We start from the raw sequence: 17,556 nt of genomic DNA, 5'->3' as shown, positions 1-17,556 counted from the left end.
ATAAACAGTGCTATGTGGAAACCGCTCGGTCATTTCAGCTGCGCGTCTTTGCTGTTAGCGTGGCGAAGAGTAGGACCGCTGACTGGGAGTGGCTTTGGGTTAACGATGATGAAGCCGTCCCGTGGTGGAAGCGGCTAAGGGATGGGTTGTTTTGGTGCCGCGCATTGTGGCAGTAACGTGAGTAGCGCACGCCCGGCGAGAATGGATGCTCGTCGGAAGTCGTGGCCTTCCTGACGGGTTCGGATGACTTCTGTGAGAGAGGGGAGTTGAGCGTGCTTGTAGAGCTCCTCGAGTTTGGCATGTAATAAATGGCAATAAATAAATGACAATAATTTGGTTTGGAAATAAAATGCTTTGGCAATAAATAAATCGTTAAAAGAACAGGGATATGTTTCACTGCCCTCTCCTTTATGTTCTCGTGCTATCAGCCCCTATTTGTATCCGCGGTCCGGGTAGAAACTGCAGCACAGTAACCAGTGCGATGTAATTGAGCGATGCGAATACCCCAAATCGTGAAAAAGTGCCTGTTGCCCGCCGAATATGATTACACCACTGGTGATGCCTGATCCGTGTACACCAACGTGAAAGAGACGACAAAACGTCTAAGGTTTGGAACCCAACGTTTGAAAAGGACAGGGATCAGGATACAGCGTGTTCTGTTGGTCCTGTCTCGTTTCATCTGCTTACGAGTGGTCTTGATAGGCTGGACGCCTGCAGGGGACCCGGAGCGGTGCACGTGGTCGAGTGGTGGTCACGGCGGAGCTGCGGCTGTCCGACGCGGCCCGCGCACTCACGACGGCTACGCCAGGGCCGAGACATTGAGATGCTGGGACCAGCGTGGGGATTACTCCGCACCCTCCACCAAAGATGAGGCAAAGGAAGAGATGAGACGAACCATGATGAAAGATGATGAGCGCTCTATTTACACTATTTCCAGGGCGGCTGTCACAGAGCCCATGCCGGATGCGCTCGCACACATCTTCGTCCTCAATCGGCTCGACAAACGCCGAAAAAGAGGGCAGCAGAACATCCCGCCTGCCCTCTTCTTTGTCTTTTCGTTACATTATCTTGGTTCTCGTGGAGGTCTTCACGTAGAGTTAGTCCTAGCTATATACATTTGTTAACTATAGCCGATATGTCCCGTTACATGAACGTAAATAGTCGTATACCGAAGTTTCGACACCAAACTCCGGGAACAATCCCCATGAACCTGCTGATCCTCTTGCCAAATCAACCAGCGTCCGGGCGATTTGTTCCATGATCGGCACCAGACTTCGGGAACCAATCAATCTTCACGGATGGAAGGAGGAAGCAGCAGAGGGCTCTCATGTCTTCTTCCTCTTTGTCCCAGCTTTGGCATACTGAAGGTGCTCTCTTCTGTCTGATTTTATCCTATCCTACCCTATTGTGCTATATTAGAGCAAATCTTTAAGTACTCAATATATAGTAAAAAAACAGAGAACTGAACTCCTACTTTCTTCACTACACTTTCATGAAAATATTTCAAAAGTGCACCGCTATTTTACTGCACTATACGATTCGACTATTCGGGCGAAGCATTACCAAACTGAAATACTACTTTGCTGTACTACAACCACCTACTCCTACAGTTTACACAGCACTGCACCAGACACAAATTTTCTACAAATATTTGGTCTGACCTCTCTAATTTTCATTCTCTAACAAACAATATATTATTAACCAAGTCTATATTTCCAAGGTATTCCATTTCAAGCCAAGTCGATACCGTGTTTTCAACCCGCTACATTGATCTCAGGCTTCATCTTTACCTTTGTTCACCTCTTCCACTTCACACCTTTGGTTATGCTATCAGTTTTGTTCTTAGAACCAGGTGTGCTCACATCGGTAACGCACTCAAGGCATGAAACCCGGACCAACGGTTCCGCTAAAAACCAGGGCCGTTCGGTTTCATCCACTTCTTTTTCATTGCGAGGGATTCTCAGGCCAATTTATGAGCTCGCCACCAGAGGGACGCACCGGGTACTTGGCAACTTGCGCTGTCCGGCTTCCGGTGCTTACGCTGGACCATTATTTTTACTGCTCGGCGTTATGCTTTCTTCCCATCCAGCTTCACTATTCTATTTCTTGCCTTACACAAGACCGTTAGTTTACGTTTCGTTTTAGGCCTACCCTCATCAATAGGCATGCTCCTCAATCTCTTTGCTTAGCTCTGTTTTTCGTGTCAAGGAAGGGTTGATACCGCTTTCTCCAGGCAGTGTGTTCGGCCTTTCATAGGTGTTTGCATGGTTTTCCCGTGACCTAGTGGCCCCCTGCACGAACACCCTGTCTTTTATTTGAGGGCCTTTGTTGACCTCGAATACTTCTGTCAGAGTTCGGGGTCCCAGTTGGTTAGGCAGCTCGAGCCACGGCTGCGCACCGCTGCTATTTCCTCGCCTTCCGTGTGTGCGCAGCTTCACACATACCGGTAGCTTCATTCCATCGCGGCTTCATACCATCAGTCCTGGATGCATAGTATGGTGCTTACCAATGTGTTAAATCCCTACACAGTAGGCCGTTCTCGCTGTAAAGTATTCGACTACGCTTTATAGGGGGAATCTTGCACTATTTTCGTACGATGTGCCTTCGTTCTCGGAGCCACCAATCGGTCAATTTTCAAACCATAAGAAATATAAGTGCAGAGATTGTTTTGTGTCTAACGTACATTAAAGACACCGTTTCAAACCTCTGTATTGCCAGTAATGAGGGCAATGATTATGGCCACTGTCAACAGGCAAGTAACCACGGGAAAACCAAATATATAAAATCACTACCTGTAGAGTGTTGAGCGACGTGAACTTTAAAAAACTGTGTGAAAAAGCAGTATCTTATATTGCAAGTTCACAAAAGCTAGTGTTATCACACAGTGTTATAAATATAGGTGTTAAAATGTGCTCTCTAAAGAACATTTTTTTTTGTTTTCAGCACTGAATACCGGCTGTTGCTTTGTTTTGAATTTCTTGGTAGAGTCGTAGCTTGTTGTCTTCCTATCGCGCAAACCACAAAGAGTCTGAGAGCTAACACAAGCTTTAAGGCAGGTCGTTGCTTCCTTCGGGATATATGGTTACCACAGCTTTGTACTTTACTCTGGATGAAAAAACACCTGGCTGTCTCACAGTTCACACAATAAACAATGAGCTCAAATGATCGCAGCCAGCCGCACAGTCCACTTGACAGCCCTAATGCACGCAGGTGCATCGTGGTTTTCGTAAGGCAGCTGGGAGCAACGGAGCACTTGCACCTTAACAAAGAGTGTGAAAGGGTCGGCGCTAGATAGAGAGTAAGGTTCACCGTGATTGTGCGAAATACTTGGGTTATTAAATACGGTAGAAATACTCCGTTAATTATCACCTTCGAGCCAACTTAGTGACAGAAAGAAGTTCCTAGTACTTTAGGACTAGAAAGGATTTCATTTTGTGCATCACGCATTTGACGATTATGGGCTCACTGCAAGTGGCAGCAGTGCTTTTCATTGTATACGCCGTACAAGGGCAACATCCAGTCGGTAAGTAGCGTAATTCGCTGTTGCGTAGTGCGGAAAGTTTATCATACCCCAAATGTTTCATGTTCACTTTTTCACTTCCACAACAATTATCAAGCTATCACTACTGTTCCGCAATAGGTATTGACGTTTCTTTATATTTTCAGGCTGTGCGACAGCTATGGACACAAAACATTTGAGTGTAAGCTTAGACAGTTTACAACACAGTGTCAAGGCTTACAGCATGGTTATTAGCACACCCACCTAGGAGCGCTCCTGTTTCCCAGTGCCCCGTGGCCGTCTGATGGTTCTGTAGGAATCACTGCCATTACCGTGGGCGGGAAAGAGGTTGCACTGCAAACTGTGGGTAAAGCGATATCTTGCACATTCTCGGGAAAAAAAGTAGCGATGAGCCAACTTGTGGGTTTAAACCTCTAATACAACAGGGAAGAAATTTGGAATATTGTTAGTTTTATGGCTGTTTCAAATTGCACTTCTCGAGTAAGTCGTGATTCTTTTGAGAGTCACGGCAGGAAGGTAGGTAAAACTAGGAGGGTTTTTCGTGGGTTTGTGTGCAGATCTGAGTTCCCAGAATACGGTAAGAGTGCCATCGATTGAAACCCAGCCTATAAAGGTCCGCAAATTCCGGTTCCGTTCCAGGTCTATATAAAAAGGCCTAGAAAACACGAATAGTGTGGAAATGAGGGCGGAAGGAGGATAGGGAGTGGGCGGGGCAGGGGCTGACTTCGTGGTGTCGCTCTATTTTCCTCTTATCCCGTCAATACGTTTCTGGCCTCGGTCCGCGCCTAACGTAAAAACGCGTGCCAGCTAATGATTATTCGCCAGCACTACCTTTACAGCATCAAACATAGGAACTAACCAAACTTCGGCAACAACCTAAAATTCACCTTTTGCAAGTATTCTCATTGCGACAGAAACTGGGAACTGATATAAAGATCGGCAAGCGCTCATTTTGTCTTCCGCTAAGAGCGCTTTATCATAACAAGGCGCTTGCCGAGCCTGGCTGCTAGGGGCTGCTTGCTTTAAACGCACAATGGCGTGTATTCGTACGCCCGGAAAAAATGAGTTGTACCCCGATATTGCTGCTTTGAATAGGAAAGAGGCAATCAGTGCTAACGAGCGGGGATAGCTGCACGTTATAGAGGTAGCTGCACCCTATCATAGCTGCGTAGCTGCTCCAAGGGGGTATGCGAGAATGCGATGTGGCGTATAGCTTCTAACGCATTCGGCAGCCCGAAGCCTGTTTGTACTGTGGGCTTGGAGCAACAGGAAGCTCGCGCTCACGTGTTAGTGCCGGTCCAAACTTTTTGTTGAGTATTTGTTTCATGATATCCTAATACTTCATGGTGGCGGTGTAACTGATAACTGCTTACAAGGGTAATTGCGGACATCGACGATGTTTTTCTAAAAGCAAAAAGTGAGTTCGCGCAGTACATAGTTTTTCTAAGTTATACGGAAGCAGTGCTTCATCACATAAACTAAAACAAAATACAAAAGGTTAATTTGCGACGATTATTCGGAGAACGAAAATTTGGAAAAAGAATTTATGTACTTCAATACAGTAAAAAAATTCTATATTTTATAAAAATATCTCGTGTGTAGCTATTATGCTCATTTTCGTCTCTTATACCTTCGCGTATAGCTGGTAAATACGTAATGTGCTTTTACTGATAATATTATAGTTCGTAGCCGAACAGTGACCATATCTAAGCATAAAATCGTTGCGGAGCTTATGTAATTAAGTAGTGACAATCGCGAGACCAATTAATCAGTGATACTAAATTTTTAATGTTATCACCAAGCAGATAAGGTTGCGACTACGGTGCCAGTAAACGTTACAGGAATAACTGCAGGATAGTACTTTTAACAGCGGCGCTGTTGTAGCTGGCCGCACTGTGTGGTGCGTAATGGGTAACGCGTTAGAATCAGTACGAAGAAAATTCCGAGTGTTCGTGAGCGCGTGCCTCGAGGTGACCGCCGACTGTCTCCGGAACACGCAGTGGGTATAGAATAAAAAACAGGCGAAAACCACGAGGAGCGAGAAAAGGCCAAGCGTGCCCGTGAGCGCGGGCGTCGCGGCTACCTTCGAAAATCTGGGGAAAACTACCCTTCAAACCCAGGCCTTGCACACCAATTCCCACTCTTACATACGAGCAGTGGGAGAGGGAACTTCCCAGGTCGGGTCTCCGTTAGCAGCTCTGGCTCGCTGAAAGGGCGAAGACGGCAGGCCGCACCAACGGAGTCCTTTGACTTAAAACCCCGCCCCCTTACCAGCTCGATCTCACTGTCAAATAAACTTTTCTCCTGCTCATGCTCATCCAAGGAGCTCCTTGCGTTCTCTAGGAACCAACAACGCCACAGCTGGAGCAACAGCTGCGCCACGGAACGTAGACGCGACTCCAGTAACGTCGTGCATGCTTCGTGCATGTAGGCGCGGCCGCTGACCCCATCATCGTCAAGCGCTAACGCTCATGGGATACTTCGCATGAGGAACACGATGGTATCGGTGGATACGACGATGACCATTACAAGCACAAGGCAACGCGATGAAGAAACGTGCAGATAAACAATTTCTAACATGCTCGAATGCACGGTGATGTGTCCTTCAGTGCTCACGAATAAAAAAATCCTGCAGCTTCGTTGTGGTTCAAGCCCTGCGGGACATAGTCCAAACTTCGGCAGTTTTTTTGGCAAGTAATAATATAATTTAGCGAACTTCAGGCATTTCAATGTGGACATGCTGTTGTCACGAATCAAGGTTAATCCCCAGAATGACGTAATCCCCAGAATGACGCCCAATGAAGAAGACGGAAGAAAAGAGGAGGACCAGAAAGAGGCAGGGGGGGAAGAAGACATCGGGCTCCCGAAGAGCGAAGCCTGGGGTGACGCTACCCAGGGCACCGACGTCGCCACACAAGCCTGGACGGGAGCGGGCCGACGACGCTTTGGCTCCGATCTCCCGACGTTCCGCCAACCCACGTCTTGGCAGCTCCAGCGGCGACGGGCGCGTGTCTGCGGTCAGCATCGTATCGTCGTCCTGTGCTACGACGGTCCCGATAACGGCAAGGTCCTCTGGAGTACCAGCCTCTCCACGCTAGCCACCCAACATCGCGACGACGGCACGCGGGTACCAGCTCTTCGTGGCTGCTTACGTCAACCACCATATCCATAAGTCAACACCACCGAAATATGTAAGCCTCACCTGGTGCAGCGTTCCGGGACATAGTTGTAGCTTTTGGGGAGAAGTGTCTTAGGACATTGTGTATATTTCATCGTCGACAGTTCGATAGCTTTATCTCATGGATGATTTTATCAACTCGGTTGTGTTTGCTTCGTGCTTTGCAGTGTCATAAATGTATTTTGTTCACCTGGCCTTGTTTCCCATTTCCTTCTTCTCTGCCGGTCGAGACGCGTGACAGCTGTGAACGTTTTCTGACAAACCGTGAAGAAAACTCCTCCGGGTGAATATGGAGCTTAGGCAGCGAGCTACTGCCTAATCCTGTGTCGCGTGATGTGTATACATTACGTCGGAGTGTTCTGAGATTCCTTAAAAAGCGAGCGAAGAGGGGTTTAATGATGGTGAAACTGCTGAGACTACCAAAAAAAGAACACTTCGTGTCAGCAAAAGTACACTCTACGGCAGGAAAATATAACGATGTTTTTGTTGGATAATGTGCGAGATACGCCTAATATAGTTAATTTTCGAAATTATACACGAACCCGTGTTTTGTCTCCTGTCAACATGTAGCAAGAAATGCCTCTTGCAACGTGGAACCTACCTTAGAGGGCTGCACCATTATACGGTTGAAATGGAGCTTCAAAGCAGACTCTGGTGCCTGCGAGCAGAACTATGTTTGCAATGACCACGCCAACAGCTTCGAAACAAGGCAAGACTGTAGTAACGTTTGCCCACCAAGTAAGTGAAGCCTTCCCTATTTCTTTAAGCCTACTAAGAGTACCTTGCCCAAGAAACATTTTCTCAATTACTTAAAAAGAAGCCTAAAAAATTCGTTTACATTGATGTATACTTAATTACCAGTTGACCGGAGTATAAAAAAACATTGTAGGCTTTCCAATTGGAAGTTAGCAATTCCTAACTGTAACAATCGATAAGGAAATGCATTTTCAGTAAGTAACACTCACTTCAAAAACGATCATTAATAAGAGCAGCCCAAAAACCGCGAACGGGGATCCAGTTTTCAAAATGCCTGAAACGACGACAGTTGAAACAACGTACACAGGAAATTTTATTGAAAACGTAACAGCAGCTTTCGATGGCCAGTTCGAATTTAAATATTTTCCAGCCTCCATCGACCACCCAATATAAATTTGTATAAATTAAAGTGCGCTTAATTTACCCCACCAAAATAAGTAGACCTTTCTGCGCATCGGGAACCGAGGTACCGAAAAGTGTATTTAAACAAGTAATGGTGCGGTGAATGAAAAGTAAACATTGTGTATGATCATTTTTACAGACGAAAGAAAAAATTCGGGGTTTTCAGGAATAGTACCAAACATTTATAATTAATTACATGGCAAAAAGGTATGTAATGTTATATAGCGGGGAAATGTTTATATGGACAGTAAATCGTGCAGATATCTTGAACGTGGGGAATGGGGGAAATTTAGCGTAATTTTGATCTTGCGTTCTTTGGGCATACAGTTGTTATTGCTATATGCGGGAGCGGCAAACATGTGCCCTTGATGATAGAAACCGGATGAGGTAATTTGCGAAAAGCTAGAGGATGAAGAAACTTATGGTGGTTTTAAAATTACTACTCTTCTTGAGTGGTTCAGACTGTGTTGAAAAATCGGGTTGAGAAAATGCCACTTTCTACGTGCTGTCCAGAAAGCCTGACAATACTACTGAAATTGAAAATTCCATTGCCGCGGGACAGCTAGAATATTGTGTTTCTGCGTATTTAAAACGATTTCGTTTTGTTTTATACCTCGTAATAGTGCTATGTATGACTACAACGTACGACTACTGATATATATTCGACTGACTTCGAGCATACATTTCCCTCATCCGTACAACCCTCGACTATGCTTCTATTATTTGGAACCCTCACACAGCTATTCTGTCCGACTGTATCGAGTCCATTCAAAATAAGGCTGCCGGGTTCATTCTGCGCTCGTACTCGCCATACCAAAGTGTATCGGCATCAAAACAGATTCTTCCAGACCTTAGCACTGGTCATAAATTCTTCCTTTTGACCTTTTTTCATTCTCCTTATCATGGTGTTGCATCTTTTTCGTGTGCTCATATTTTTCCAGCCCATTATGTGTCCAATCGCACTGACCACGATCATAAAGTCTCGCCCGTATTCGCAAGAACCAAAAAGTACCAAAATTACCCTTTTGTGCTCTCCGTAAGCGAGTGGAACGAGCTACCCCGCGAGATTGTAGCGGTGGATGACCCTTCTAACTTCCAATCTGCTCTGCGCAAACTTCTGAATGTGGAAAGTTCCGACTGATACTTTTTGTGTGCCCTGTTGTATCTTGTGTGCCAGTGCAGCATTGATGTTCGGCTGCCATGTGTACTTCTTGGCATTGGAATGTACTGCGGGTATGAAATGCGCTGTGTGGTAACTCCGTGTCGCTTCTTCTTCTTTTTTTGTTTCCTTCTTTTTTTTTTACGAATGTATCTTCCGCGCAGTTTTTCTGTTCGCTCAGTGCGGTCTTTTTTACGCGTGTTCACGTATGCCTTGTATGGATATTATCCCCCCCTATGTAATGCCGCTCGGGGCCTTTAGGGTATTCAAATAAAAAAAATTAAAATATATTCACCCAAATTATTTTATTTCAATGCGTCCCGCCTGAGTAATGGGTATGTAGCAGGTGAGTATTTCAACACATATTACGCCAGTGAGGGGATGTTTTTATGTAAACTGAAATTGTTCCCTTGTCACACACAGACAAAACGTTATGTGCGGTACATTGGGAGGTTATTTGTCAATTTAGATTGGAATAAGGAGATTAAAAGCTGTCGAAAAAAGTGTTTTGCTCTATGTGGGGAATCGGGGGTTAAGGGACAGCATGTTGGTACCTCTTGGTGGCTAGCTGCGGACGTGCCAATAATTTCTACCGGTTTAGAAAAGCGCTGGCCAGGCAAAGCAGGGTCGCGGGTCAGTATGGCAATGCTAAGCAAGCAAAGGCACGTTTATTCTCGCCCATCTTTTTTACAATTGTGGCAATGCTACATTTACATTGCTTCTACCGTCGTTTCCGCTGCTCTCCTGCGTATTGACCATACGATGCCAATGGTTTGGCTATTTTCATGGTGCCTTGGAGGTTAGGATGGGAGAATGACAACAATCGTTAGTTTGTCGAGGTCAGAATGTCAAGCCAGCCTACAGCAAACTTAACAAGCAGACGGAATGCTCAGTTATCACACTGTGCGCATGTGTGCCACAGCAGCCTGAAGAAAGAGGCAATAGAGGCGAGACGTGCCTGGCTGCAGCATAGCAGCGAGACGCCGCCTCCTCCTTCTGACTGGCTGGTCATACCGTCTTTATGCGTTGCCATGCAACCAAGACGATCTGATTCTGGCTCGCATTGTTTTCTGAGGCCAGCTTCCCTCTTAGGCATTTCGCAGAAGGCACACATGCTTATCTTAGGTTAGCATGAACTGTTATAGGTTAATGTCACTGCTACTAGCATATGCAGCTAAAGCTCGTAAGGGAGGTGTAATGTAAGCGTATAAATACTCTTCAAAGTTCCAAAAAATACCCTGTTGCAGGGGATAGATGAACGCAGAAGGGCGCTCCTGCCACGCTTTTTATTCTGTAATATCATTAAGGCTTGTATTGAAAGCATGCACGTAAACGATAGATTCATTACGTGACATGACGTTAGCGCACTATCAGTAAATAAAAACCTTGCATTACAGTTGCGCTTCGTACGCTGCACTAGGAAGATATTATAACACGCATTTGGCGGCTTTCATCATTTATATTGGTGTTACTGTGGTAAAAAACCCCATACCAGGAAAAAACCGTCAATTTGAGGGGCCGTGTCTTCTGGTGCTTTGTTAACCAAAAAATGCTAATAGGTTTAGTGTATACAAAAGTTTTCCTTTAATTGAACCCAATCCTATTTCATTTATGGTACAATAACGCTTTGAACCAGCGGTTGGTAAATGCTGCAAAGCTGTGCTGTCTGCAGCTTTTCTCTACGATAGAAGATGTTTGAACATCTACGTTCACCTTTTCACAAATGGTCAGCTAGGCAAGCAATAAAAATTACACGCCCATTTCGAAAAAAAACAATATTAAAACTGTGCCTAGGATATGGCAAAGACATGGACGTCTACAGAAGGGCACACACACGCACAGGTAAATGGAGTAATGAATTTGAAAGTGTTATTCGCCGACCACAAACAAACGGGCTACGAACACATTGCGATGCGAACGCGGCAATGGACGAACGGCGACGCGCAGAAACATATACACAGAAAAGTTTATATAGGAACATCGCATAATTGTTTTTCTCTAACGCGCGGTTTTAAATGATACAGTTACTCATGAGGCTGTGCGAGACAGTCGGACCTCTCGATCGACTGTAGTCTAATAAATTAATATTTCATCATGAGTTACCGGGTGGATAGTTACAAATACACAATTCTTTTTTCTGTTGCAAGTTTCTGAGATGCCTTAGGTGAAACTTCAGACTCACACTTTGTTTTGTACTCAACATAGCCTTCACCGCAAAGTCATTGATTGGTTATGAGTTTTAACCCGCTGATGCTACACAGATGATGGGGGGCGCCGTAGTGGAGGGCTCTGGAATAATTTGGCCACCTGGAGATCTTTAACGTGCACCGAAATCTCGAACATACCAGCGTTTTTACTTTTTGCCTCCATCACAACAGCGGCCGCCACGGCAGGGAATCAATCCCCCGTACTCCAGCCGCAAGGTATCTGTTCTCTGCAGTTAATGTGGTGAATTAGTATTAATATTACTACTTTATTTTCAACACAAAATAGAAAGTGTACAGAGCTCAGGCCTGCAAAGGTATATAGAGCTTTAACGGCAGTGCCTGGCCGCGGGTACAAACGTGGTAAATAAGAAAGCTAATTTAACAGAAATTTCTAGCCAGCTCGCAAACAAACAGAACACTGTTTACTGCACAGGCACTGAGGCAAACATACCCAGCATACTGAAAGCACTTATACAATAACATTCCTTGATGCCTTCTTTAGTTTATAATTAGTTTGAAAAGAAAGGTATTTTGGAGAAATTTGAATAACTTCCAATCCTTTTCCCGTATTTTGCTGCGGATCCGAGTATCAGATACGGTTCTTTTAGGGCGGAGGCAGAGCTTCAGAATCTACCGTGTTTAAAACGACTACTCTAGAAATGCTTCAATGAAATGGTCTCTTACAATAGCGAGTCGAAGTTTGGCCTAAATAACCGGCAAATAATCTAGCGTCCCTACAAAGACACAGGTCGTACGCCACATTACGCAGGCAATTACAGGAATTACAGGCTATTCGGGACTTGTAAACGTGTTTCGCGGCTTTGCATGAAAACGAGAAACTGATTCTTTTTTAGACGCTGGAAGAAATTTCAGTTACAGAAACATCGTAGTCTTTTATATAGCTGAGCCACCATAAAGAGGCTAGCTAGGCATATTTTTGGTCGCACTGGTAGAAGAGCCTGTGTCATGTAGAAACGCTTTTTGACACACGCTGGGGTGTCGGTGAGCGAGAAGAACGTTATTTGCGGCATTGCCTTCTGAGCTACACGTGAATGTGTATTGGATTTGTTTGAAATTTTTTAAAGGGCAGACAGAATCTTGGACAATAAATTGAAACCCTTGGCGTCTGTAGGGTGTTTTTTTAAACATCAAACTGCTGTTGCACCCTGAATAACATAAGGTACTAAAACGCAAATTCCGCCATAGAGCGACCATTTTTTTGGCATGGTGAACAAATTTTTTGGTCGCAAACGGCATGCGGCATTGGTTACCGAAGCGAGTAAAAAAGCAATTTTAGTATCCACCGGCCGTTAAGGCCTTAGTTTTTTAGAAGTATACTTTCTTGATTGTGCTATCAACAACAAAAAAAAACAAATATAAACATGTCTCTGAACTTCAAGTTTATCCGTCGAAAACAGTTCGTAACTTAACATTTTGCTTGACTTTAGGGTCTAGAGTGCCGTTCGGTGGTAAAATAGGCAGTCTACTAAAGCGACGTCCACGGAAGGTTTGTGAAAAAAGGTCTGCGTCTGACATTTTCTTTTGCTGTCTGACGTTATGTGACGTAACCTTAGCTAACAAAATTTAACGATCAGAAAGCAACCATTTAAAACTCTTTAGGCTATATTGAACCCCGCAAAATATAATTTAAACTAAATATGAAAGAAAAGCTCAAGAAGGCAGCGGCCAGACTCGAACCACCGTCATTGGTATTTGGAAGGTAAAAGGGAACCTCGGCACCAGAATCGCATACATTGTGTCCTGCCAGCCTAGTCGAAAACTCGGATATCGTCGGACGGCACTCTAGCCATGCCTCCAGCTCTGAGCTAACGCGTCGCGGGACGGCACTCTAGACACTACGATCCAGGAACGGGAGCTGCATATAATGGTCATTACGTCATTACTAGTGAGATCCCGCAGTTTTATTTCTGCATTACAGACCTCGCTGTTCTCCAGACATAAAAAGTGGTAGAAGTTTCGGGTGGTTCATTGATGCGCCTTTGGTTGTTTTGGGACCGTCTTGGCAGTTGTATCGCATTCGCTACTCACAGATAAAAGCCAATTTGGTTATTTGAAAGCGGAGCGGTTTGTTTTGTCTGCATTAAGGACGGGGGCTGAAATAAACTAAAACAAGTGCTTTCGGTTTATACGTGTAAAGCGCGGGCGCCCCGCTTCCTTCACCTCACATAGAGAACAGGAACTGTTGCATGATACGGGTTTTTTATATACCTATTACGATGTTGTCGTAGGTACAGACATAGGTAGAACCAGTTACACAGAATGTGTTTTAGGCGGTGCGTTATGTGGTTACGGCCGGTGCTATGCTGGTTCGGAGAAGCAAAGTGTCGAAAAGACGCACAAATTGATACACAGGAATGTATTTTTCTGAAACCTTAAATCATTAAACATATCTAGTGGTCGCGCCAATGTGAACTTAGCTTTGTGCCACGGAAGAAAACTATTTCCTAGATGACGTTAGGCTAACAATGTTAACAAGATAGCAACCTTACAGATAAAAGCAGCCTTACTACAACCTTACATGTTATTAGCAAATTCACGCGTTAGAACACTCTGTTAGGCCGTTCAACTTATTCGTTCTTCTAGGGGAGTGTGTGCACTACAAAACGCAGATATCCGAGACATTTTAGCAATTATTCTAAAACTAACTTGGATATGCCGTTCAATAAAGGCATATCCAAATGGAGCATATAGTATCTGTTTTCGCTCAGGATGTTTCTCCACACGAGTGCACGTATTCAAAATATGAACGTGCGAATTTCAGAAGGCGACTATGAATTAATAAGTGTAGATATCGTAATACTGCAGAATTAGCAAGTACCATTACCAGCAAAACAAAGCGTATTTCCTTTTAAGATTCTTTACCCGCCGCGGCAGCTCAGTGGCTAAGGCGTTGCGCTGCTGAGCACGAGGTTGCGGGTTCGATTCCCGACCGCGGCGGCCCCTTTTCTGGTGGAGGCGAAAAGCAAAAACTCCCGTGTGAACGATATTTCGGCGCACGTTAAAGATCCCCAGGTCGTCAAAATTAATCCGGAGCCCTCCACTACGGCGCGCCTCATCGCCTGCGTTGCGTCGGCGCGTTGAATCCTACAATCAATCAATCAACCTTTAAGATCCTTTAAATACTTAGGGAGAAGAATAAAATTAGCCTCCTTAAATACCGCCTTTGAGTTTAAGTAACACGGGACATTTTGTTGCCGTAGATAATTAGTGCAACCAAATTTTATTGATTGAAGCTATTTGGAGAACTTACACTATGAGTGCAAATAAAGAAAAGCAAATTTGCTTTTTGTATTGAGCCCGCTTCAGCTAAAACAAAATGATGGCCAGTATACCAATAGGAACATTAACAAGCCTCGACGGTGTAAAAAAATAGAAAACCACAAAAGTAGATTACTTTACAAATCTGTGAATAAACGCTTTCGTGTGTTGGCTGCCCCAATTTGAAGATCGCCACGGCCAGGTTTCTGTCTTGACGTGGTCTTCAATTTCGTTTCGTTCACAAATGCACACTGGCAATATTTCACTGCGAATTTACAACGTAAACCACGTGATTGTGGTGTTGTAATGCCTGTAATTTTATTAGATGGAAGCCGTGTCAATGGCTTCCATCTAATAAAATTAATTTTTGCCATACTTATTTGTATATGCATAAATTTATGTACGGGTTGACGCTTTAATCCCGTACATTGTTCTAATACTCGTCCTCCTTTTGTTGCCCAGCCACAGGTCCCCGGCCGGGATTGCAACGGAGAGACTGCAAATACTGGCTCGTACATGGCGCATCTTGTGGAAGACAGCTCACAAACTCTTATTGGGGTGGCAAAACGTGGTGCTATGTTGTGTTGTACACCGGTTGCGGAACATCGAAGAACAACTACTATGCCTACAACAGCTGTTTTAAGCAATGTATCGGTAAGTAACACCGTAGAGTTTTGAAAATAATATTTTGGGGGGTTACCTAGCGCCTTTGTCTTTGTGTCTGCCTGTCACTCCATTCCAAAACCTGGCAATTGTGATAGACTTTATGAAAACAAGGAATTAAAGGCGGGACCTTCCCAAACACCTAAAACTGCTAACACACTTTAGACATGTCAACATTATTCCATTAAACGGGAGGCATATTTGAGGCAACGTACGCCAACAGCGGGCTTTTATAATCAGGAATACATGGTGGACCTATTTTTACGATAGCCATTCAGAAAAGAAAAAAAATGTCCTAACAGCGGTGTCATATACGACAGTTAAGATAACATGAATTACCAGAGCGCTCAAGCTGTTGTGAACGCGTTTGCTCTCAATGCTCGTGCTGTTGAGGACAAAAAAGTAAACATAAATGAAAATGCGCTAGCAGCACCAACATACGGCTTGCCAACGGAGGGAACGTTCGAAGAATAAATGGAAATTAAAAGGTTACATTTATCTATAAATGAACACGAGGCGAGGGGAACAGCTTTAGTGGTCGAAGAAAGAGACTAGAAAGATGTACTTGTCAAGGGCAGCAGACTGCCCCGTCTTTTTACGAAATTCGCTTAAAAGGAAGAAATTATGGAACTATTTTTTGCAGGCAAACATTACAAATTTTAGTGTAATGCCAAAACTTCACATGAAAAACAACCATGACATCGAATAAATTGCCCACAATTTTACTAAATTGTTACGGGAGTTCGCTGTAATGATCTACTTCTGATGCCGGCGGCTGTATTGTCATTCTCCCTAGAGCCAAGAGCGCTGGGTAAAGTGGGCGCACTGAATGGCGAGTGATTTGCGTACTGATGTCATTCTTTCTACTGCGCATATTTATATGGGCAGAATGTTTACTCACATCTTGGCGTGTTCTTCTTTGGTGGAGTTTTGGAATGTACACGTACGTCGTACGTGTAAAAAATGCCCACCCGGCGGGCAGTTTTTCTCCGCTTGCTTTCTTTCTTTCCAAATTGTTTATTTGACCTACCATATCGTCCCCTTTGCTTACCGAGGTTTTCTTGACTGCCAACCATTATTTCTGTCTTGTTTTCAACCAGCCCCTCACTTCCCATTCTGATTCGTTATATGCATAGCGAGGGCCTCTGTTCTGGCAGTCTTGGTGACAAAGTTAGCTTAAGAGGGTTAAACGCTGGTCGACCACTCTCGACATGTCGTACACACTGGAGTCACGGCCCGGGGTTAAAAAGACGGCCCCCCTTAATCCCGTGTAGTCTGAATGGCGCTGGCTACCACCCCCAAGCGCACAAAACAAAAATACCTTACCATCAATATCCCAGAAAGTGGAGGGAAAAATAACCCCGCTGGTACTGTAGTGGTCATGGCACCAGACCGGTATTCTGGAGGACGTGGGTTCAAATCCCACCTCGCGGGTATTTTTTCCCCACTTTCGTTCTTTCCAAATTGTTTATGTTTCAATGACCTACCACATCCTCCCCTTACTTTCCGAGGTTTTCTTGAATGCCAACCCTTATTTCTGTCTTATTTTCTACGAGCCCCACATTTCCTATTCTGGTTAATATATATATATAGTTTTGAGGAAGTAAGTTTACAATGGGCCAAATGATATCACAAAGTAGATGCCGCCGCACGTCTCCAACAGCCTCCAATATACCACTCTGGGGCGCCACCAGATCGCACTAGATCCGTATTCGGACGGTAGGCCCTTCTTGCCTGTTCCACCCGGCGAGCATGTTTTCTTTCAAACGTTTGAATAATAAATAACTATACCTGATTCCCCAAGAATAATGAACTTAAAACCTTTGCTCTTGTTTCTTTACCTTTAACCATGTTAATCGTGTTTGTTATATATATATATATATATATATATATATATATATAGGGAGTAGTAGAACTTTGAAGATGGTAGAGAACACAAGAGAAGAAAAACTTCGAACAAGGTAAAAGCACGATTGTGGCCTACGTTTCAGCAAAGAGAACTTGCTTTCCTCAGGGCAATCTCTCGCCTGGCAGGCAGGGTTTATATAGGGGTAGGACCCCAGGTGAAAGGAGAGGGAAAGATGGAAGGGAAATTGAGCAAGCTGATTGGTTTCGGAGTGTGTCGGGGGAGAGATTGAGGGGACAAGAAGGTTGTCTAGTTTAAGCCGCGAAGCAGGTCACACGGAAGTCAGCTGGTGGTTGATATTCGTGGAATTTTTGGACAGAAAGGATGAGAGGGTGCTTATTGACCCGCCGCGGGGTATAGGAAAAGGATCTCAGAACCGCCGGAAGCAGACCAGGCGGTGAGGGTGGGGTCCTTATCAGAAACTATCTGCAAGCCTCAGGTCAAAAGAAAAGATAGAGACGGGGGAAAACTAACTAGGTCAAGAAA

At 44.5% G+C, this 17,556-nt stretch overlaps 1 protein-coding gene across 2 annotated transcripts in view; it reads left to right on the top strand.

The window, feature by feature from the left end:
• Positions 1-3,199: 3,199 nt before the first annotated feature.
• The window catches only part of LOC144141954 (putative Kunitz-type serine protease inhibitor), a 52,396-nt gene continuing 38,039 nt past the window's right edge, over positions 3,200-17,556 (top strand). Inside the window, exons 1-3 of one of the 2 annotated variants that reach the window (XM_077673389.1) lie at positions 3,200-3,523; positions 7,269-7,436; positions 14,964-15,155. In XM_077673389.1, the coding sequence (XP_077529515.1) occupies positions 3,457-3,523; positions 7,269-7,436; positions 14,964-15,155 (427 nt within the window). In that variant the 5' untranslated portion in view covers positions 3,200-3,456. The remainder of the gene's footprint in view (positions 3,524-7,268; positions 7,437-14,963; positions 15,156-17,556) is intronic. The other variant, XR_013316774.1, reaches the window with a different exon arrangement.

Source organism: Haemaphysalis longicornis, unplaced genomic scaffold, assembly GCF_048455015.1.
Source record: "Haemaphysalis longicornis isolate Haplotype H1 unplaced genomic scaffold, Haemaphysalis longicornis Haplotype H1 scaffold_6, whole genome shotgun sequence".
In the NCBI taxonomy this organism is placed as follows: Eukaryota; Metazoa; Arthropoda; class Arachnida; order Ixodida; family Ixodidae; genus Haemaphysalis; species Haemaphysalis longicornis.
Note: the sequence above shows the minus strand (reverse complement) of the source record. Positions and strands in the feature narration are given on the sequence as shown.